Below are 25,496 nucleotides of genomic sequence, written 5' to 3'. Positions count from 1 at the left end.
GAGTTGATGTGATGGTGGAATATCTAAGAGGAAAAACACTCCATGAACTTACTTGTTACAATGGTGACATCCTATGACAGTACCACGCTGGAATTCAGTGACCTCTTTAGCACAAGCCATTCTTTCACTAATGTTAGTACAGGCCGCCAGCATGGCTAGGTATTGGGATTTATACACTAGTGGCAATGGGACTGAATGAAATAACTGAATTCAGTGATTTAGAGTTGGGACCCAATACTTTACTTCACATAGTGTATATGTACAGGGAATCTATGGCAGTCTTGATCCCTAAAAACTGCTGACTGCGCCAGATTAGGGGTTGGGCAGTTACACATACTTATGTTGATGATCATACTACTTGCACAGCCAAGGAAAACAAGTTTCAGATCCCACTGGTTCTGTGATCACAAATGTCACCAGGGCAGTCTCTTCATGTTCAGTGTCCCAGTCTCTCAAATTATCTGCAAACTCCAACCCTATGCTCCTGAATGACCGCTACAGTGGCCATATGACATGTATGGTCGGCTGTAGTCTGATTTCTACAGCGTACACACTGATAAGTCACCTCATGGGCCAATATATTTAACCAAATGAATAAATAATAACACAGTTTCTCTTTAAATGTCAGCTCTGTTACATCCGCATCCCATCCTGATCTAGTGACTCTGTTTCGTATTAGTGCTTCATCCGACTTGTGGAACGATTATCATGGAGTAGTGATGGAATTCATGTTGGATCCACGTCTGCAGACCTCAGCATTGTGCTTGGCAGCGCGGGGTCTTCATGTGGTTTTATGCTGCTTTAGGAGACATTTTATGTATTGGGAACAATTACGACTCCAACTCCAAAAATAGATTTTACATCACATTTTATAAATTTTCCAAGCATGAGGAAAGGAAACATAAACAGGTTCTCCGCATGGCTTCTAATCCTCTAATTCTCCTGCTCCTTTTGATTAAAGGTTCTGCTGTTCTGGGCCTTGACTATTTACTTGTATTGTTTAGATTGGGGCTGTTTTGTTACAGTGTTTCTGCTTCAGCTTTGCCCGGTTTTTATTCTTAAATTATCCCATGTGTCTTTCCCGAAAGGTTAACTTAATGATTTTGTGTTCTCCTTTCTAGTATTGACTGTGGAGAATTATCAAAGGGCTTTTATGTAACTAAAGCTTAGACATTGTGGAATGAACATTTTTTGCTAAATTTCTAATATTTTTGATACTTTCTGCTTCCATTATACCTATAGGGAAACTGCCGGTGTTTCCGAAGGTATAATTGACATGCTGAGATTTCCAAACCCACAACAGTTTAGGAAATACCGGTGTGACTGTTGCACATATTCTTCGGCAAGGTGTGGATGGGATTGTCAAGAATCTACCCACCTTGCAGTGACTGTAAAACTCTGCGTTTGCAGTGTTTCTGCCGCGGTCAAACCGCAATGTCTACGCCATGTGGAGCCACGTCCTCAGACTGGAATCCAGATTTTTTGCAACTCACAGAAGATTCTATAGGTACAAGGTATATAAGTCTAGGGGTATGTTTACACGGTAGAAATCAACATCAGATTCCTCTTCATTTTTTGCCCCTTGTAGCAGAATTCTGGAGCTCGAGCTGCCAACTCAATCCACAGCAAGAATCAGAGCAGTATATATTCCACTCCAAAATCAGTGGCAAATTCTGCTGTATGAATATACCCTAATACTTTCTTAGCACTGGTATGAATTAGGTTTGTATAGGTTTTGATGTCTGAATGTAAAAAAAAAAAAAAAAAAATACTGGCAGCAAGCAGAGATATTAAATCTGGGAAGAAATTGAAACACAAGGTGTATTAGAAAGTTCCTATATAATAATTGAGTTTTAATTCATCATCTTCAGCCCACCTCGCATGTCCCCCCCTACCTGACCAATCTATTAAAGCTAATGGAACCACACTTACCCCAGACCCATGGGTCCGATGCCTTGGGATAACACTGGACACTGACCTATCCTTCAAGCTACACATTCAAACCCTCAACACCTCCTGCCGCCTCCAACTCAAGAACATCCATCGAGTTCGCTCCTTCCTCACCCCTGAAACTACAAAGATGCCCGTCCATGCCCTCATTACCTCCCACTTAGATTACTGTAACACCCTTCTCCATGGCCTCCCAGCGAATACTCTTACCCCCTCCAGTCCACCTTAAACTGTGCTGCCTGCTTAATACACCTCACCCCCCCCCCCCCCTTTCTTCATCGGCTGCTCCCCTCTGCCAATCTCTTCACTGGCTACCCGTTACCCAGCGAATAGAGTTCAAATTATTGCTGCTGACATACAAAGCCATCCACAACCTGTACCTTCCATATATCTCTGACCTAATCTCCCGCTACCTGCCCACACGTAACCTCCAAAGACCTACTCCGCTCTACTTTTATCCGCTCTTCATACAACTGTCTCCAAGATTTCTCCCGTGCATCTCCCATACTCTGGAACTCCTTACCAAGACACATAAGACTGATCCCCACAATCACAGGCTTCAAGAAGGCCCTGAAGACTCACCTCTTCAGGAAGGCCTACAACCTCCAATAACACTATCACCGCACCACCATCTGTACAGTCTCCCCCTCTCCTTCTGTCTCTATCCTTCTATCCTCATAGATTGTAAGGGCCCTCTATCCCACTGTACCAGCTGCTCACTGTTAGTATTAGATTTCTTTTGTATATTTTGTGCACTGTATGTAAATCCTCAAATGTAAAGCACCATGGAATTAACATAATAATGTACAGCATCATGGAATTAATATAATAATGTACAACACCATGGAATTAATATAATAATGTACAGCACCATGGAATTAATATAATAATGTACAGCACCATGGAATTAATATAATAATGTACAGCACCATGGAATTAATATAATAATGTGCAGCAATATGGAATTAATAATGTACAGCAATATGGAATTAATATAATAATGTACAGCACCAGGGAATTAATATAATAATGTATAGCACCATGGAATTAATATAATAATGTACAGAACCATGGAATTAATATAATAATGTACAACACCATGGACTTAATATAATAATGTACAACACCATGGAATTAATATAATAATGTACAGCACTATGGAAATAATGGTGCTCTATAAATAAATAATAATAAATAATTAATTCCATAAATCAAAATTCCCATTTTAACCATGTGGCACTTCTGACTGTTAACACATATTAGGCACAAGGGGAAAGAGCCCCATGTAAAGGTCAATATTCTTCCAACTAAATGTGAATTGCACCACCCGCCCCATTGCGAGATAGTCCCCTTCTTTTGCATAAGAGTAGACTTCCATTGTATGAAGGGTTGAAGCTATAGGGGGTGCAGAGGTAGCAGTTGCACCAGACTTTAGTGCTTGAGGGGCTCAAATGCTACATTACAAGACAGTGTAATAACTGGCTCATGATACTTAGTGGGATTTAGCACCTCTATAATACCTTACAAGTAAAAGTTTTGCATTGGTAAAATAGGGATATTAAAGATCTGTCATTGGACATCCCACAAATTCAATACTACCTATCAAATACAGGAAAAATGTCAGCCATTCCATTCTTGCCTGCACCTTACCATAGGTACTGCTATGTGGTAATCGAACAATGGGAAACAGCTCCAAAGGTCATTGCCTATAAGAAATAGCAGGATATAAGGATTAAGATGGCAGAATATAAGGAATGGCAGAAGGGAAGCAGGTGGAGAACATGGACTTTTCTAAGCTTCCAGTGAGGAACACTACACCGAGCCTCCGAAAGCCTGAAATGACTGATAACAAGGCGCAAAAGACTATATTCATCCACATAGAAATGGAGTGAATATATAATTTAGGTTTGCCATCCTTTTAAGACATGCTGGTAATGTATAACATCTTCTTTAAGGTTATTATAGCTGTGTCTGTTCTAGGAGTGTCTCTGCCGGGAGGTGCAGCGTCAGTCTTATCCCCACATCCCACACATTCTGGCAGAAGTCTTGAGTAGTTGCCATTGCCTCAGCTCGCTGCCAGATGTGCTTACTTCTTCCATTGTTAAATATTTTGTTTGAACAGAAGTCTGTGTGATAAAAACAAAACCAGTATTTACGACCTGTCGTGTCACGTAAGCAGCATGCTCAGAGCTTGTGGTTTTGCAATTGGACTGAAATGAAATAAAATCTTGCTGCTATCATGGGATGCTTTGGGAAGTCCCCATACTCAATAGATGACTTGTTACTTATGGGATTCAGTTACTAAATTTATTGCTGCATTGTGTAAGGGGTCCACAATATAAAAGGGGAGGGGCTTCAAGAGTAAAGGGGTGGTGACTGCCATTGTATAGCTTGAAGCTCTTGGGACCCAGTGCCAAATCTGTAATAGGGCTCCTTACCTAGCAGGATAGAGGTATATTTTATGACACAGGGATTTTTGGGGCCCTCTAAGGAGCCAGGGCTTGGTAGTGATTGCTCCCTTTGCAGCCCCTGTTGTCTTGCTAAAAATTGGGGGGTTTGTAGGTATTTGGATATTGCTATTAATATCACAGTAAACTTGTCAGGTCTGCTTCCCAATCTGGGAAGAGGATATGATTGATGTAGAGAAGCTGAGCTCTGTGATATGTTGGTTTATATGATTTGCAACAGTATTTCTGAATAAACAGCAGAGTAAATCCTGACTGGACTCCTCAGGGCTCGTTCACATCTGCGCCGGCACTCCGTACTTGAGGTTTCCGTTTCCTGCCTAAAACAGAGGCAGGAGACGGAAACCTGCAGGAGACTTTCTCACCCATTCATTTGAATGGGTGAGAAAGATGTCCGGCCGTGAGCGGCGGTGAGCGTTTTATGCTCTCCGCCGCGAAACCGGGTTTTATAATCCGGACACAGAGTCGGACATGCAGTACTCTGTGTCCGGATAAAAAAATCCGGTTTCGCGGCGGAGAGCCTAAAACGCTCACCGTCGCTCACGGCCGGACCCGGTCTATGGTTTCCGTCTTCTGGCATGCAGAAGACGGAAACCATAGAACGGAGACCCGAACGCAGGTGCGAACCTAGCGTAAGACAGATAAAAGGAGTCCTGATACCATCCACAGACAGTGGTTGACAGCTCTCCCTGTATTGTATTATTGTGTGCACAGAAGGCTGTCAATCACTGGGTGGGCGGAGTCACCAGGACTCTCACTGTCTCTCCTAGGAGTCCTGTCAGGATTTACTCCTTTGAAATCCTGCTCCAAATCAAATTAAAGGGGCTCTATCATTGGGAAAAGTCATTTTTAACTAATCCCATCCTTGCATAGCCTTTAGAAAGGTTATTCCACACCTACCTTTAGTATGTAAATCGCCTCAATGGCTTTTGAATAAGTCAGTTTTTATTCATATGCTAATTAGGCTCCAGCCAGCCCAGGAAGTTCCCAGCAGCGCTCGTCTCTTCTATTATCTCCTATGTGTGTGCAAACAGGAAGCTGAGACGTCGTCATCATAATCATCAGTAGCAGCCTGTGCTGTATACACCCATAGGAAACAAAAGGCAGAGGGTGCACTATGAGACTTCCGGGGTGCACCGAGAGGCTCATTAGCATATGAATAAAAACGGGCTCATTCAAAAACCACTGAGGAGATTTACATAGAAAAGGTAGGTGTGGAATAGACTTTCTAAAAGCGATGCAAGGATGTGCTTGGTTAAAAATGACTTTTCCCAATAATAGAGCCCCTTTAAAACTGGGTTCACTCTAGCACATGAAGTCCATTCTAGGTTTCCGTTCTGAAAGCAGCTCTTTCTCTTCCCATTTTTCGCCCTTTTTGGGCAGAAAGCTGGTGGATTCCAGTATAGTCTATGGGGTCCGCGAGTTTACGTGGATAACCACTTTTTTAAGCGGATTAGGTTTCCGTTCGGGGAGTCCCCAAACGCAGGTGTGAACCTAGTATAACCTATATATCACAGAGCTCAGCTTCTCATCTTCCTATGTATCACAGAGCTCCAATTTTCTGCATAGATATTGAGTTCACCCGGCCACTGCTCTCGTGAATCATAGTGTCGCAGTGATGGGGCTATCAGTAATCAAACATTATTCATGTGTCTTGTTAACAGGCAAAAAGTTTTGGTTGTGGGGTTACCGCTTTTATTCAATCTGGCTACTTGCAGCCACCAATAGGGGGAACTTACTAGATACTATATTATTTTTGTATTTAGTATATAACAAACTGCAATGAGCTCCTAAGCTCCCTCTAGTGGTGAAGGTTTATATCAAAATATGAAACTCATGACGCCTAGTAAGATGCCCAGTAAACTAATCCTCACAGAATCTTGGAAAAAATGGTGTTTAAGGGTGAACATTCCCTTTAAGACTAAATATTTCCTTTAAGTAAGTAAGATGTTTAACGTTTCCCTTACTAATGTACATAAACTGTGAATTTGCCTCTTTCCCTCTATTATGTTTTTCCAATATCCATTTTCTTAATTGCCTTGTGTTTCCCTGATGTTAGCATTTCTCCTCTGGTACTGGCGTGACCGAGCTTTGTCTGTGTATTATTGTGCAGAAATATAAACAATTTAATTCCAGTTACTGTCGGGTCCAGGGCTCCTCGTTCCACAGATTATTTTATTGTGTGCTGCATTCTGAATGAGTCTAAATTGGGCTCATCCGGAGATAGTCTATTGTTTGTTATTTTGTCTTTACTGATGGAATTTTTAGATTGTTCAATTTTGTAATATTATAGTAGAATTTGTTGAATGGGCCCTTGGGAAAGTGGAGTTTTCTTGAAAAGATAAATAAAAATGCATTTTTTTTTCTGGAGTTATTTCAAGGAACTGTTCATCGCTGACACTTTTTTAAACATGTTGACCGAGCGATACAAATGTAGGAGCCTCATCAACTGCTTCATCTGGCCATTAAGGATATACTTTATATACCCGTCAGCAGAATGCTCAGAGTCATAAAATAGTGTTTCTTGGCTGATCCTACCAACTGCCAGACACCTTTGACAGCCAGTTTATTACCTGGGCAACAGATGTCCAGAGAGTGAGAATGGGCTAATGACCCTCAGTTCACCCCCAGACACACATCTTTCCCATCATCTAGGAAGACATCCCTCTTTCCCAGGATTCTGCAGTGGGGGAAGTAGGAGAGGGGCTACCTGGAAGGGAAGTGTTGGTGCGGCACTAGTCATATGCTGAAAGGAAGACCTAGACACTTGGTATCTCAGCAAAGTGGGTTCTGATTCTGGGAAGCATGTGAGCACATGTTCGGTTACTGACTGAAGAAAGCGCCCTTAAGCCTAGGAGTGAGGCCTCAGTGAACCAGACCACAACATAGTTTGGTATTATCTTTTTCTACTGTTTTATTCCTGTTTTATTTTCTGCATTGTATTGTACTTTTACCTGTATTTGCTTGACCACCCATAGATGTATATTTAGAGGCTATTACCAACCCACACTGGTTAATAAATATATAAAATTTATAAAGCTCATTTTATATTATCCTATGAATTCAGGCACTCACTGGGCATGAGTGGAAGGAAAGAAGGGTGATCGCGGTTGTGCCAAAATACCTCTATCAGATAGTTAGCTAGTCCCACCAAAATCAGAGGGTTCTGCTGACAACTCTTCTGAGAAAAAACTTGTCTACAAGTTCTGGTAGTCTGAGTGACTACTTCTGCGGTAGACTATGGACATTTGACATTGTTTTTCTCTTAGATCTTGTGTACACTGTCTTATTATGGATCCATAGTGAATGGATCTATAATAGTATATTTACTGTATACTGGAGTTGTGCACATGGCAATGCGGAGTGTGGATATTCGCTGTCTGGATTCCTATCATAGTTCTCATAGTACAGTGTCATGTAATTGCTCAAACAGTAAGCTGTGGCAGCCTATCTTATCATGAGTAACAAATAATTTTTTCCAGTAAAAGTGTTAGAAAGTGAAATATTTGCAATATCAAGTAAAAATAATTACAAATTTTAAAAATGGACAATTCCTTTAAGTGTACAACATACATTCGATCATGTGCTGAAAGACAGCTAACATTACAAAAGGGTCAACTTGATGGATAAGGTAGAAAGAAATTTAGTACTTAGTGTAAGTCCTGCCACAAAGTGAATACTGTCTTTGGCCCCAAGGCACACCATGACTAAGTGATTCCGGACATTGCATGTGAACATCTCTTTATTTTCTCCTGTGTAATTTTTCATGCTTTTTAAATCCCAGATGTGAGTCTTCAATCCGGGACATCTTAGTGTCTCACCTTAAATCTACTGAGACGCTCCAAGCTTAGTTTGCATAACAACACTTGTTTAAAGAAAATTTTGATAGCTAAATTCTTGACATTCTGTTCTACACCTTCAATAGGCACCGTGGCTCCTCACACATACTGTATATATTGTGTGGTTTATTCATTTAGGACTGTGAATAGTGAATAAGTTACACACTGAATGCATTTTTTTTTTATTATTTAGGATCACTTCCATAATGCTTTACAATAGAATTAAAGTTTTATATTCTTCTTATATTGCTATAAATAGAACTGTGTGCTCATTGTTGTACTCTGGTTTGTAATGCTATAAATCTGCCCTATGTACATGTATATAACTGCTGTTATATTGAGCCTATGCATAAGATTTTAGCTATTATAATACTACTCCTATGTACGAGAATTCAATTACTATAGTACTGCCTCTTAAGAGCAAGAATATGGCCTCTTTTCTACTGCCCCCTACTCATGGATAGCAAACTTAGCAGCTAATATGGGACCCAATAGCTAAGCGGACCTATTTAACTGAGACCTAAGATCCAATTAATGATTACTAAGGACAATGGAAGGATATGTGGTAAACTGAATGCATCCCCATTACTTTACTGGAACATCATGATGTCTGCATGTGACATATAATAAGAGAGGGGTCTCTCTACCATAAATATAGCTACAAACATATAGCTACTATAATACTATTCCTATGTACGAGGATATATACTATAATACTGCCCTCTACTGAAAAGAATATAACTACTATAATTCTGTTCCTAAGTACAAGAATATAACTACTATAATACTTCTCCTACGTAGAAGAATATAACTACCATAATGCTCACCTATGTAAAAGAATATAACTACAATAATACTTCCCACTATGTAGAAGAATATAACTACTATAATACTGCCTCCTATGTAGAAGAATATAACTACTATAATACTTCCCACTATGTAGAAGAATTTAACTAATATAATACTGCTCCTATGTACAAGAATATAACTATTATAATACTTCCCACTATGTATAAGAATATAACTTCTATAATACTGCTCCCTATGTACAAGAATATAACTACTATAATACTGCTCCCTATGTACAAGAATATAACTACTATAATACTGCCCCTATATACAAGAATATAACTACTATAATACTGCTCCTATGTACAAGAATATAACTATTATAATACTTCCCACTATGTATAAGAATATAACTTCTATAATACTGCTCCCTATGTACAAGAATATAACTACTATAATACTGCTCCCTATGTACAAGAATATAACTACTATAATACTGCCCCTATATACAAGAATATAACTACTATAATACTGCTCCTATGTACAAGAATATAACTATTATAATACTTCCCACTATGTAGAAGAATATAACTTCTATAATACTTCCCACTATGTAGAAGAATATAACTACTATAATACTGCCTCCTATGTAGAAGAATATAACTACTATAATACTTCTCACTATGTAGAAGAATACAACCACTATAATAGTGCCACATAACAACAAGAATATTGCTACTGTTCTAAATCCCCTATGGACAATAATGTAACTACTATAATACTGTCCCAATGTAATAGGATATATGTTATAATACTGCCATCTATCGAAAAAAATAGAACGACTATAATACTGTTCCTATGGACAAGAATATAAATACTATAACATTGCCCCCTATGGAATAGAATATAACTACTACACACATTATAACATCAGAATCTGTGTACGGGACAGCACACTACTCTGAACTCCTTGGCTTTTTCCTAACATATTTTCACAGACTGTAGAAAATGTGTTTTGGATTTGTCTTCTCAAGTTTTGACAGTAGAAAAGAAAGAAAGAATGGATCTTTAGAGAAGTGCCTCCTGGTCCTGTGCTGCTCGCTTCTCCCTGCCCTGCAGCCATCAGCCCGGAATCTTTCCTTCTCCTTGTACTTGACACCCTGGTTTCCTTGAGTATGCTCTAGGGGAGTGTGATGTCATGTTGCCTGGCTGTGGCTTTGGCTGCAGACTGCTGGGGGCTGTTCAATACCTGCAGGAATGGGCCAGGACTTGGTAACATAAAAGGACTCGTGTGGGAGGGACGTGGAGAATTCCCAGGACTCCAGAACGTATACAGTAAAAAAAAATCCAAAACAAAATCTGCATCTGTGCAGGACAGGATCACATACCGTAGGCTGCAAGTTATGTTCTCAGCCAGGATCCCACATCATCTGGTAACATGAAGCACATAATGTGGATCCTCTCTGTGGTTTTGGTGGGTTGCTGCATCCATGTGGGTACCACATTCAACTCCAGATTCCTGCGTCCTAACTGTTACCCATGTTACATAAGGAGCCAGGGATATGGTGCCATTCACTCTAACAATGGACGGCCAGGTATGAATGAGTACAGTATATATATATATATATATATATATATATGTTACATATATATATATATATATATGTTACATATATATATATATATATATATATATATGTATATATATGTATATATGTATATATATATATATATATATATATATATATATATATATATATATATGTTACATACATATATACATATATGTTATATTTTATTTTTCGGTTATGTTTTTATGTATTTATTTTTATGTATTTATTTCACATATTTTTCACATATTTTTCACATATTTTTTCACATATTTTCTTGGTAAATTATATTTTTCAATATTCTTTTACTGGTTATTTGATATCTTATTCATTGATTTTATACCATCTATATTGTAATCATTTTATTTGGTTTTATTTTAGATTTTTGTTTTTCTTATGTTTGCCTTAAACTTTTTTCGATTCATTTTTTTTAATAATAAAGTAGACTAGTTTTTGCATACTTTAGCACCACACAGGTAAATATAATATTCTGATATTTCATTACAGTGTTATAGCAAATTCAGAAAATCCAATTTATCATTGCTTATAGAATGTTTATTGTAATATTCAGACCTTGCTCAGATCTTCTTTCTGCTTATGTTATTGCTATGATGTGTTTCTTTTACAACTGTACATTTGACTCTATACATGACAATGGCATTGCTATTTAAAGAATGAAAGAAATGAACCAGCTGGATGTATGTGTAAAAACTACAACTTCTGCACTACTACTTCTGAACAACAGGTGGCACTACAATGCTATATCGGGATCTTAGAAATTCAATTCCTATGGATCAGTATGGTCTGTGAGGGGTTAATATACTTATGAGAGTGTTTCATATCGGTGCCCACAGAGATTTTGGTACTTCCCTCCCTCACGAAAGGATAAGTATGAGCTTGCCAGGGCATGGTAACCTAGAGTAGTGCAGTTTATAGTCTGAATATTTCTTTTTTTCAGTTGGAGGATTATTGTACTGTGGGACATTTTCGTCAGGTATTTGTTCTGGTTAGTTTCTGCTTGTCATTTCCATCCTTTTATGGATGAAATGGCTCCTTGTCCACGCTATACATACCTGCGTCTATACATTCATTATATTTAGGGGATTAATCTTCTGGGCATACTATGCTATGGAGGCGCAGCACTATGCGTTTCAAGCAGTCAATGTAATGCATAGTGTATTGGAGCAAAATCATGTAACTTCAAGCACTAATCACACAAGGGTACTCCATTTTAGACACAAAAATAATACTTCAAGCACTAAAAACATGGCAATGAAATAAGATATTAGTCTGCTTGATCTTTATAGCAGTCGTAGCTCATTATTCTGATAAAGAACCCTAAATCCTCTGCATAGAGTTAAATGATATAATTTTGTCTGCATATAGACACCACTAGAGGGAGCTAAGGAGTTTATTGTGTACTGTTGTATTATGGAGTTCAATGTATTATCAGTACGCAGTAAGCTCCTAAGCTCCCTCTAGTGGTCGCTTGTGTAGACAAAAGTTTATAACGTAGCTTTATGTTCTATAAGCGATTTAGAGCTCTGCATTAGATCAATCCTGGTTGCTGTAAATATATATATATTAAGAAATTAAGCACAGAATGTTGGACCTTTTTAAAGAAAAAAAATGGTGCTTAAAGGGTTTTTCCCATCTCAGACATTTATGGCTTATCCACAGAGTGTGCCATATGTGCAGTAGATATATGTCCCATCTTTGAGATCTTGAGAACTGGGGTCCTCTCACAACTACTGGGGATGGAGAGAATATACTCTTTGGATTTCTACCCTTAAAGGTATTCTACCATTAAAACACTTTTTTTTTCTAGTTGACACGTAGGAATAGCCTTAAGAAAGGCTATTCTTCTCCTACCTTTAGATGTCTTCTCTGTGCCGCCGTTCCGTAGAAATCACAGTTTTTGTTGGTATGCAAATGAGTTCTCTTGCAGCACTGGTGGCGGGCCCCAGTGCTCAAACACCTGTGTAAGCAGCCATTTTTCTTCTGGATGCGGGCATGCACTGTCGGCTCTGCCCGAGGCCTACAAGTGTGACCGCCTGCATCGGAAGAAGATGCGTGAAGAGGACGTTCCAGGTGAAGATGGAGGCGTCACTGGAGAGTTCTCTTGCAGCATTGGGGAAGCTGTGAGAGAACTCATTTGCATACTGACGAAAACCAGGATTTCTACAGAACGGCAGCGCGGAGAAGACATCTAAAGGTAGGAGAAGAATAGCATTCTTACGGCTATTCCTATGTGTCAACTAGAAAAAAAAGTGTTTTTAATGGTAGAATCTCTTTAAATTTCTGACATGGGAATACTTCTGAGTAATTAGTATTGAATTTAGATTGTGAGCCCTATATGGGACGATGACTGATAAAGCGCATTGGAATATGTTGGCGCTGTACAAGTAAAAGAAATTAATAATATTATAGGTGACTGTCCCTCCCAAAATGGTGCCGTACAATGAGAGGTAAGTAGTAGACACCCTCGCACTGCCTCCTTGAACTATAGCTAGGAAATAGGAGGGGTGTTGTGTGTGGTCACTAGTATGGAGAGTGTACCTCCCATCAGGTTCACCTTGTTGTAGTTATGGGATGTGCTCCCCCGGTGGCCAAACTAGGGAAATATTAAAAATTATTATTATTTTTTTAAATATTTCCATGCTTGTAAAAACAAAATAACAGCACAAAAATTAAAACAATATATAGTAAAAATAAATAAAAAATGTAATGACTTTTGCGACACATTCCCTTTAAGTCGTGTAGGTATGAGAGGCGTTCTAGCTGTATTCTGCATAGCTGAGTACAGTAGCTTCATCAATCAGGGGGAAATAGCAGAGAATGAAAACACATCGAGCCGGCAGATTCCAAGATGTCCCTGAAGCATGAGCCAGCAATGATCCCCTGCTGATACTCAGCGGGCGCAGTCACTGGCATCAGACATCACTTCCATTATTCATAATGAATGGAAATTACTACTCATTAAGCCATTGAACAGTAGTTTGTACCTTGTGAAGCAGAAAGGTAGAGCGGTACTGAGCATGATTCCTGCGGCTTTCCTTTCGGTCCTAAAATAATAAGCAGATTAACCTTAGTAATAGTGAGCATGTTCCTCAGAATAATAATAAAATATCCTCACTAAATACAATCTCAAAGTTTCTTAGTTATGATTCTGGAATATCTGGGTGGTATCAGCCAACATGGCTTCCACTAGAATTTACATGGTTATTCACTTAACTTTCTTCGGCCCGGTTCACATCTGTGTTTGGGTTTCCGTTCGGGGACTCCGCTTGGGGACCCCCACCAAATGGAAACTTATATGCATTACAAAGCGGTTACCTGGGAAACTCACGGACCCCATAGACTATAATGGGGTGCGTGTGGATCCACTCAGTTTCCGCACGAAACATGCGGAGAGAAAAGGCCTGCAAGCCGCATTGTTCTCTCCGGACGTTTCATGCGGAAACCGAGCAGAAACCATACGGACCCCATTAAAGTCTATGAGGTCTGCGGGTTTTCCCTAGCCGTTAACCCCCTCCGTTCTCTAATCCTCCCCTCTGTCATGGCGTCCCTATCCCCAGGGTCTAGGGCAGGGGTTCTTAACCAGGGTTCGATCGAACCCTAGGCCATGTGTACGGTTCATATTGTGTACCAGTAAAAAAAACATATAGAAGGGTTCGATGAATGTGCTTGTGAAACTGGTGGGTTCGGTACCTCAAACAAGGTTAAGAACCACTGGTCTAGGGCCTTGTCTTTTTTAAGCGTATAGGTTTCGGTTTGGGGTCCACAAGTGGAGTTCCCGAATGGAAACCTGAACGCAGATGTGAACAAGGCCTCACCAATCTGAATGCAAACCTGCCTGAACAGTGTTAAGGCTGTGAAAAACCAAAGCCATTAAACAGACAAAGTGCTCCGTTTTTAATAACCACTGTGGTCTATCTGTTTTAAATCCGGATCGGATCGTGTCCATATGTCTATTTCTATTCCTTTTTTGCATCCCTTTCTAATGGACCATGGTCCAATTTAATGATATATCAGTTACACATCTTCATCATAAAGCGGCTCTCCCGCCGGCTCAGGGAATATGAAGACTGGCATTGAATGCACCAATCTTCATAGATACCCACCAAGGTCTTCAGTACCAAAGATTTAGCCAAGAATGCATTGATATGGGGCAAAGATTTGATTCTGATTGCTCTGCTGGTTTACAGTGACAGGTTCCCTAGGAGGGCCAGAACCCACAGAAGGTGGTAGTTCTGGTCTTCTGGAGATATGGCATGTTTTTTTGTACAGTTTGGTACTTGTCCTTAGCATGACCGGCTTTCCCAGGCTCCTTGTATGCTTGGACTGTGGGTTTGGGATAGGAAGTGAATAAGTGGAATAAGTCACTTCAGCCATGCTTGAGGGTATATTGCTACATAAGGGATTCCTGAGGTCGGAGATACTTATCTAACAAAATATGGCTCTGCAGAATTAGCAAAATTGTCTTTGGACTACTTAGCCCTGGGGAGCGGCAATTATGAGGCAGGGAACAAAAATCCCCAGTAACCACAATGGTCTCTCTATGTCATAAGGCAGCAAAGGGACAGCTGAAGCCACTGTACATCTAAGGACCATATCAAAATCCTATCCTCCTAGCTTAGCTTCCTGGACCACTATGAAGCTGTGAGTCTGTCTAGCAAAGGGATCTGTCGCTGACCTGAATAACCTATATGTTAAAGTTTTATCTCTGCCCCAATCATTCACTATGGGACTGGCAGCGTTAATAATTCTGCACCAAATGGGGAACAGGAAACCTTTGTTTATGTGATCGTGTGGGAATCCTGACTTGTATTGCACTGAATATTAGCACGGTTTGATTCTAAATAGACACGCGGCTTTGTGAGACAGGACACGTTCACACATTTTTTTAATCCACTCTTGGTTTGACTTGCACTGCATCAGAAAACCTAAATGTGTGAACACACCCTTATTGCTATTTACCAGTAAAATCACAACAATTTGTGGTAAAACTGCTGCAGGTGACCTTACCCTATATGTCCAACAAACCCTAAATGTGACACAAAATGTAAGAACCCCCATGTAAGAAGCCTTTAAACTCCTGCAGGTTGTGTTGGTAAAGTTTGTATGCATGATACGATGGCTGTGCTCAGCGCTGTGTTCTACATTACATAACTTAAATCGGCCATTGTCCAGCATATAGATTATATCCCACAGGAAGTCAGACTCATAAACTCACGCTCTACTAAGCCCACAGATGTGAAGATCCCCTGACACAGGACTATAGGCTGCTTTGCTTTCCCATCCTCTAACTATGGAAATATGTAGTATTGGGGGAATAATGTGACTCTTTTAAAATCTCTATAGAAGAAGCAGTGCTTTCGAGGTTGGACCCTAAAGCTGCTGGTTTTGAGACACATTGTGAGGGTCCACGCTTGGTCCTCTCTCTTTGGAGAAGTTGGCTTGGCTTCTGGTACCCACAGTTGGGCTAGCAAGCCCTGCTACATTCATTTCATTGGGAGTGCCGGAGATAGTGTAGCATCCCAGTGGAGTACTGGAAAAAGAACTGATTTATTGGCACTTATCTTACTATTATTTTATGTGAATTTACATTGTGACACTTCTTATTGTATAGAATGGTTTCGATTTAGGACAAACCAATTTTGCCTTCAGGATGAGAAGATGGTACAGTTCACAATTTAGAACATTCTAGTCAGGGGGGAAGAGACTAATAGGTCTACATGCCTACTTAGCTGGGTATCCTAATCAGATTGCTCTCAGCTTGCTGGTACAAGTCAGCAAAAGTGTCATTTTGTAGTTAGGAACTGGGCCGAAGCCTCTCACATTATGGAACTAATGTGCATAACAAAGATTATGAGGATAACTTTCAATGGACCTCATAGCTACGACTCAGCCTCAACATCCAGGTTGGACACCCTTTTTTAACCTGCTCCCTGGCCGCAACCTCTGCATTGCAGGCATTCGCATGGTGCTCTGTTAGAAACTTGAAGCACGCATTGTAAGAAGTAGACTGTCCCAGCAAGGGAAACACCACCTCACCCCAGGGACTTCCATCACTCATCCTCAGCTCCAAGTGCTTAAAGGTGTTGTCCACTTTCAGATCAATATTGAGAAACAAATATTATCGTTTGTACAATAAAAGGGTATACAATTTTCCAATATACTTTCTGTATCAATTCCTCACGGTTTTCTAGCTCTCTGCTTGCAATCTTTCCTTCTGTTACTTCTAGTGGATAAAAGTCTGACCATGATCATGTGATTTACGGCCCATGGTCATGTGATTTACGGTCCATGGTCATGTGATGTGCACACAGGTGCACAGCTGATTACCAGGCAGCTGTCTGAATATTGTGCTGTGACTATAACGAGCGGCACCTGTGCACTCATCACATGACCATGGACCGTAAATCACATGACCATGGTCAGAGTTTTATCCATTAGAGGTAAGCAGAATGAATGACAGCAAGCAGAGATCTAGAAAACCGTGAGGAATTGATACAGAAAGTATATTGGAAAATTGTACAACTTTTTATTATACAAACCATAACATTTGTCTCTCAATATTGGTCTGAAAGTGGACAACCCCTTTAAGAACTGTGCCTCCATGGAAGATAACTATTGTGTTATCTACCTTACTTCAAGTAAATTGTGAGTTGTTACACTGTTAAGCACCTTCTCCTGAGTCCTCTGTCCTGCATTCACCACCAAGCGCACTGCAGCCACCATCAGACTCAAGAATGAAAGTGTCCTGGGGGAACTACTAGTACCATTTTCCACAATGCAGGTCCCCTCATCACTGCACCACCCTGAAGAGCCAACTAGAGCTACTGTGAGCCCACCTTTGCATGACTACCACTTCCAGCACACCAATACTTGGTTGATGCAAAAGCTGAATGCTGTGCTCTGCTTAATTTCAGCACTTCCAATGAAATGAATGGATCGTTGCTAGTGCTAGTGCAACATTGGTTGCAATGTTGACTTCAGAACAGGACACTAAACTCCCCTGTACTCCTGATCGCTGCAAATTATCCCCTATCCTAGGACTAGGGACAGAAGCGTAACATGAAGCTCCTGGGTCCCAGTGCAAAATCTGTAATGAGGTTCCTATCTGCTGTATCTGGCAGAAGGACTTTTGGCCCCCCTAGGGTTCAGGGATCTCTAGCGACTACTACTTCTGCACCACCTATAGCTCCTATAACTACCCCCCATTATACGGGTTATCTTGTTAATATGGAAATACTCCTTTAGGGTGCATTCAGACTACGTAACGCCGGGCGTGTATGAGAGCCGTACACGCCGGCATTACGGCAGACTGCCGAACACTTCCCATTCACTTCAATGGGAGCGCTCGTAAACGCCGCTGTTACGAGCGCTCCCATTGAAGTGAATGGGAAGTGTTCGGCAGTCTGCCGTAATGCCGGCGTGTACGGCTCTCATACACGCCCGGCGTTACGTAGTGTGAATGCACCCTTATTGTCAGTGGTTACTGAACTGCAGTAACTGAACTTGCCTGCTTCAGACCCCTTAAACCTTGTTTATGCCAGTGCTGAGGCTGTCAATCGACTAGGGGAACTGGGTGTCAGAGAAAATGTCTTCAATATCAAAATCTAATATAAAAAAAACTGCTTTAAATGATAAAATTGTAGTTATTCAGCTCCCACTGAGTTTCCAGTGGATCGGTCATCAGATTATTTAGTTCAATGTAAGGATACCCCCACGCATCTTGTGGATAGGGAACAAGGGGTGAACACCCCTTTAAGCAACTCAGAAAAAGAAGAGCTTGACCCTTATACAGATGGACTGTGTAATGAAATGTAATCCTTTTCCATAGGGTACACTGATATCTGTCCATGTGGCCCCTACCTCGCGCCAGTTAGAAGAGTGGTGTATTATATGGAACAGAAAGTCCTTTGGGACCCCCTCAGGCTTCAGTGCCTGGTAGTGACTGCTGCCCCTGCACCCCCTATAACTGTGCTCCTGTGGACACAAATACTTGTGGAAATCTAAAATTCTCTATTTGCCCCTGAGTTGGAGCCATGAGGCTGTACTTGCCATTTATAGGGTATGCTTGAGTTGTTCAGTACAGCATTGTTCCCAATCTATCCTGGGTATGTTGTGGTTATCTTTGCTATTATTTACCATGTATACCCATTTTCATCGAACTCAGACAAAATTCTGCCCCCTGCAGACAAGGAGACTCTCAGCTCACTGCTGGCTTTTATTTTGTTACCTTGGCAAATGTTTGGTAGTAAAGTAAACTTACAATCAATGGTTCTTAGGTTTCTTGTATCCAGTCATTAAACATTCCCCGACATGTTACAAATGTTCGATGCAATGACAGATTAATTAGAAAGGAATTTGCTTATGGAAAAAAATCCATTATTTGTTTTGCTTTCTAAGCTCCACGTGAGGCTCTTTGCACGATCCCCTAATTGTTATAGCAAAGGAACATTTAGAAACTGTACATGTTGTGAGCTGCAAAACGACAGGGTGCAAAAATAACAATGCTGTGCAAATCACTAGGTCTCTGCCATTGTGAGACTACAACCCCCAGTGTCCCCCTCACAACCTTGTATCACCCCGCAGCATGATATAAACAAGCTCATAAAACCCAATGCATGAAATAAAGATGATTGGTTATGTACTGCAGGAAAGTGAATGGTAATAAATGTGTGATCCAGTGACACAGATGGCCATACCAGCCTGCTGTATTATTACTATGCCAGTGAATGAATGGTGGACATTTATTATTTCATTGGCAAATTGTATATAATGCCAATCCCCGGAATGGCGAGATGGCAAAAGAGCTTGTCTTATTGATCTGTGGGGGGAAGGGGCACCCCACCCCTATTTCTTTGAAGTTCATTAGTTTCCTTGTAACACTCTGTTAATAATTTTAGGGGTTTAGGTGGTGCAGATACACAGCAGACAATCTAAACAAGCAGAACTGCAGTTTAAAGCATGGGGGACAATGTCTACATCTCTGAAAAGACTGGAGATGTATTTCAGGCTACCTCCTGCTACTTCTCCCCTATACACATGCACACTCAGGGTCCCTTCACATGGTGTAAACGCTCGGCTCATTCCAAGCCGTACACGCGAGCGCTTCTAAACACTTCCCATTCACTTCAATAGGAGCCGACTTTACGAGCGCTACCATTGAAGTGAATGGGAAGTGTTTAAAAGCGCTCGCGTGTACGGCTCGGAATGAGCCGAGCGTTTACACCGTGTGAAGGGGCCCTAAGTTTAGCCGAGTATGCAAATGTCGTGAATGGGGAGGGGAGTAGACTGCTGACACCCCTGGCAGTGGCTTATCGTTCTGGGGCACAAAGGATCTGTGACTGTCCTAAAAAGCTTATCATGACTGAGTCTTCCTTCCCCTGACATCACCTTCCAGGGGAGAGCCAAGAGTCCAATTGAAATTGACAGGTTTTACCACCTTTTCTCTAATGTGTATATGTACCTTAAGATAAGTCAGTAGGTTTACCTGTAGATCAGTGGAAAACCCCAGCTAATACGTGCCAGATGACAAAGTCGTCATTGCTACATACATGCTAATGATATTCTCACTAGGCGGTCAGTGACTGTGCCCTGGGCTGTTGTGCAGTTGTGACCCAATGTGCTTTACCAGCCAACCATGGGCTTGGAGGAGACAAGAGACCTAGACTGGCTGCTCTGATCACTGCCTATCCTATAGCTCCTTTAGCTTATTTCTCCTGCTTTCTAGCATTTCTGAAGAACATGTTGGCTGTAGTCCAGACTTTGCTTCCTGAGAACATTCCAGGAGCATTGACGATATTATCTAAAATAGGCATGGAAAATAGATACAAGATGGGGTCTTAAGGAGCTATGTAGAAGACTTTCAGAAAGGAATGTAAACCTTGTACATTTCCTTATGTCACCAGGACAACAGGAAGTAACCTCCAAGACCGCCAGAGACATACTGTCTTGATCAAATTGTACAACATGTGATCTTACTTCACCTTAATTTTCTCCAGAGATGATCCTTCTGTAGATGATAAAGCTCTTCTGTCATGATCCATGATCCTTCGATAGGATAAGACTGGCAGTAGACACACACACACACACACACACACACACACACACACACACACACATATATATAGTTCATTAACAAATGAGACATTAATATTTCATTCAGCAAATTTTGATTTGGATACTAATGCTTAATCTGCATGGATTTTGAGGTTGTGCACTGAGTGATCTTCTCTGCACAAATCCTTTACATATTCTTTGAAGACCCAATCTCTCATTCATTTTCTGTACAATCCAGCTTGCACTTTCATTAATGATGAGCCCAATGCTTTGCTTCACTTCTTTAGAGATGTGGTAGGACCTGTCCATGGATAATGGGTGGTCCAAAGTGGACAGTTCACCCAGAGAGGACCCTCTTGGTTTAGGGATACCGTAGTGTTATCTGAAAAGCCTCATGAGCTCCTCATGGGCGGGATGTACAAATGTGCGCTCTCATTACATCTGCTGACTATTCGCATAAGACTTTTCTGCTAAAGGGGCCAAGAGGCAGTTTGATGACCCTCTGGTCCTATCAACCAAATTGATGTATGGCCCCTTGATTGAGACTTCTGGGGTTCTTTCATTGCTTGATATAGAGGTATCATCATCCACCCTGCTGTCTGTATAAATAAGAATCCATCTGAAAATGCAGCCATGTCCACAGGGAATATAACTCTATACACTCAGGGTCACAATGTGACTTCATTCACTTACCTTAGTGAAGAAGTCGCTGGACGCCCCATCGCCATGTAGCCCTAGCCTTAAAAATACCAGAGTTGGGTTTTCATTTTGGTGTAGTATTACCCTTTAAATAAGCGGTGAACAAGAGGAGGTGGCAATGTCCTATCTGCTGGAAAGAATATTTAGGTTTTATGGTATATTAAAAATAATTTTCCCTTTTGTAGCCCTATAGAGCCTTTTATTTAGAAAGATCATTACCACAAAACAAATCTATGCATTTTGGCCCGCGCCTCCCACTATTCAGCTCAATAACTTTTACCTCTTTTATGGTTTTCTTTTATTTCCAGACAATAATACAGAGAGATGGTTATTGGGTTTGTGTATTAATTTCAGGCCCAGTATCTGCCGTTATCACCAGACTGTTCTGCTTCTCTTTTTAGATGTCGATGAATGCCAAGTCCATAATGGAGGATGCCAACAGCGGTGTGTCAACACCCCGGGGTCATATCACTGCGAGTGCAAAGCGGGCTTCCGTCTCCACGCAGATAGCAGGTCATGCATTAGTAAGTAATCACTATCCACTGTTACATTCTTGCATATAATCTCATTTCATCCCTTTGGCACCAAGCTGGGCTCATTTTCCCATACTGTTTGGAATCCAGACAAGTTTTACCCTGCAAAAATGCTGAAGCGCTGTCTCAGTTTACTGTATATCACAGCCAGTTTGTAAGTACATTCATGAGGGCAAATGATAATGGCCTCATAGAAAATACTCTTATAGTATTCTTTTTGTATGAAAATTGTGGCTCCTCGAGTATTGTAAGGGAAATATATAGGCTATGACCCACTTGTCTGGTAGGTTATGCTTGGAAGTACTTAAGGTGTTCCCTAACAACAAGGCAAGGTTTTCCAAAGACAGACTTTTAAAATATTCTGATTTTTAGGGCCAGATATATGCTAAGTACGGTTATCGCTTCCTTTCCCCAACTAAAAGATGGTATACATTCAGACTACTGAACCCAGAGCTACTCCAGATCTATCATCCAGTATCAGTCACTGTGATAAATCTGGTGTATTTTCAGAAGTCTAAAGTTTACTGTGTCTAAATCTGGGCCTTTGTGTTTATTCAAAATGAGACAACTTTATTCAAAATGAGACAACCTTATTCCATTTAATCTGATAGGAATCCATTTATTGGTCTATATTAGACTTCAAAAAGTGAAGTCTGTCAGATCTCACCACCAGTGGCAGAATCGCGGCTCTGTTGTTAGTCATATGACATCACACTTATCCATTCCATTGCACAGCGTGGGGATGTACCAGATTATTCAATTTCGCTTTTCAGGACACCCCCAAAAAATCTTGTACTACTGTAACCGATACTACTGCTATCCTCTCCTCACTGTTTGACAGTATGTAGTATTGTAGAAGAATCCAGCAGCCTTTGTCACTTACACATCAGATGTAACTTTACTCCTACAATTTTTTGGACCATCAAGTAAGAACTGCTGCCCTTTGCGTCCTTAAAATTATTAAAAAAAAAAGATAAAGTAGATATTAGGGTATGTTCATACGGAGGAAAAGTTCGCAGTAACGTTTTCCGCCTTGTGAACATTCCTCGCGGCTAGCTGCAACGGGATCCCAATGCAGCATCGGCATTCTGTCGCGCCATACCTAAAGAATGAGCCTAAACAGGAGCGTGTCTCGAGCCGCAGACGCCACGGCTGATTCAGCCGCAGAATCCACTTAAAGATAAGTCATCTCGCTTCATTTTTCTGCTACTAGTTAGCAGGAAAAAAAAGCGATTGGTTCCCATTGAAGTCAATGGGAGCCATTTTTGCAGGTGGATTTTGAGGCAGATTTCTGTGTGAAACATACCCTTAAAGTTCCTGGGTAATCAATGCTGTTAGTTTCAGTACTCAATATGCTAATTGGGCTCTCCATTGCCAGGTGGGCAGTCCCTGACTATCTACTTCAGGACAGAACTGCCCATCTGGCAGTAAAGATTCTGATTAGCATAATAGGTGCTGGAACTAACAACACTCACAGCTCAGGAATGGTGGGGGCTAGAGAAACAATTCCAACTGCATCGGGATCAGTGGAGTGATGCCTATTAAGGGATGAAAAGAAATGAAGATGATGGAGGTGGTGAAAGGTCCTCTTTAAGTTATGCAACAGCTCAGTGGATTAGAACCAAAATACAAAGGCTTTTGCACATCTGGAATAGCCCTTTAAGAGAAAGCGACGCCCTCTAGTGCTTAATCTACTACAAGAACAGTTTACAGAAAACACAGTGAGTGATCAGGCAGCCAGGCGTGCAAAAATAGCAACACGACTCTCCTAATTGTGCTGGCAAGCACGCTCATAAAATCATCACATTACATTTTCTCAGTGTTGCTTTGTTGCTGTCATTATGAAATGAGTCCCTTCAGCCTCCAAGTGTGCGGCAATCTGCTGAGGCCAGGCTTGGCAGACACCACACTGACAGATGTCATTCCTTCAGTGTGTCATTCCTTGTCAATGGCATCTGTCTTACTGAACTCCTTCCAGGATTTGGGAGGATGACGAGAACTTTTTCATACGCTGTGATCTCTCGTGCACTTGCACTCGTTTGCGCTCTTTTTCAGGTTCATTAAGAGAAGTTGCGCACTTTTTCTATGTAGTTTATTTCAGGGGTCATTTTTTTTTTTCAGACCTGGACAAGAGATTCTGAAATTCCTCCCTGGCATTCATAGCTGCACAGGATTATTGTCAATTACCACTGAAATCGCTGGAGCCATGCTGCAAGCTGGCAGTAAACAGCTCCGCTAATTGCATATTTGTATCTGTCCATTTTCACTGATTACAGGAATTTATCTTTCGGATAAAGGCGTTATTAGAGGTCTATTCACACCTGTGCTTTTGATGTCTGGACAGAAAAAAATATAATTTACTCTGTATTAATGGTTTTTATATCTAGCAGTCCCAACAGTGACACCTGCAGGCCAAAATGGTAACTGCAGTCTGACCAATGTGATAAAATATTTTTTAAAATTATATGATTATAATAAAATAATAGACATAAATGGAGACACAGCTTACATTCACCCAAGTATGATGACGTGATAACATGACATTAAATAGGATCAGTATAAGATGAAAATAAATCAAGTACAGTATCTATAAGTAGCATAATGATATGCCGACATAGTGTACACATATTGTATAGTCCCATATATACTTTTATGGACAGGACTAGACACTGATGTAATCGTGATACATACATCTAGTTTGGGCAAAAATGTTATACTTGCTAGACATGTGGGTGTGGATTCTCAAAAAAGGAGGTGTGGCTTAACTGCGCCATGACGCACCAAAAAAATGTATCAATATCGTGTTGTAAGATTCTGGCACAAAGTAATTTAACAAAGAGCTGGTATAAACTCTTGGTCTAAAGATGAACCACATTTAACATCCAGCATTAGACACTGTGATAAATCTGCTTAAGTTTATACTATCTATTAGCAAATCTTGGCCACAGTGCACTTTGGGATATATTGTTTGTTACCCATCTTTCCTAGATACTGATATAACTAAAAACAGCAGAGTGCTCGTAATTTTATAGACTGACGTGAGCTGTAAAAGACTGAAATTCCAATCTTTATTGCCCTATTTAAACATCGCCGGTGTTCTCCGCCATCATAAACCACAACACAATACATAACATAATCCATACTAAGCTGTAAATGACTTTCCCCGCGTATGGCTTCAATTTAGCAGATAGGAGCCCACATTTTAGCTTTCCTGGATAATGCTCCATAATCTTCTTCAGCCTTGTGTTTCAGTTCTTCACCAATTTTAGAATCTTTGCTGATAATGAATGGAAACTTGCTTGACCCAGTCCTGTTCACACTTGTAGATAAGAACAAGTCTGTTTGCTGAGAGCCCTACAGGACATTGGAAGTTACTCACCTCCCCTCAAATGTTGAGTAATGGAGGGGCTTTACATGTCTTGTTTTTGTGACACTTTTTGGGGCTCTAAATCCTTTTAGATACATTTTCAGGATAAACCATGTGAAATATAACACATGATAGGACTTGTGTGTTGGTCATTTTAATAATTTTCTGCT

The 25,496-nt window shown here is 40.6% G+C and overlaps 1 protein-coding gene across 2 annotated transcripts in view; it reads left to right on the top strand.

Moving 5' to 3' along the window:
- Nucleotides 1-25,496, top strand: part of MEGF6 (multiple EGF like domains 6) — a 267,534-nt gene that overhangs the window by 186,584 nt on the left and 55,454 nt on the right. Inside the window, exons 1-2 of one of the 2 annotated variants that reach the window (XM_075279922.1) lie at nucleotides 10,250-10,638; nucleotides 21,828-21,950. In XM_075279922.1, coding sequence (XP_075136023.1) covers nucleotides 10,482-10,638; nucleotides 21,828-21,950 — 280 coding nt within the window. In that variant the 5' untranslated portion in view covers nucleotides 10,250-10,481. Of the gene's footprint in view, nucleotides 1-10,249; nucleotides 10,639-21,827; nucleotides 21,951-25,496 lie in introns of those variants that run through there. The other variant, XM_075279921.1, reaches the window with a different exon arrangement.

Source organism: Leptodactylus fuscus, chromosome 6 (assembly GCF_031893055.1).
Source record: "Leptodactylus fuscus isolate aLepFus1 chromosome 6, aLepFus1.hap2, whole genome shotgun sequence".
NCBI lineage: Eukaryota > Metazoa > Chordata > Amphibia > Anura > Leptodactylidae > Leptodactylus > Leptodactylus fuscus.
This window is presented reverse-complemented; position numbering and strand designations above follow the sequence as displayed.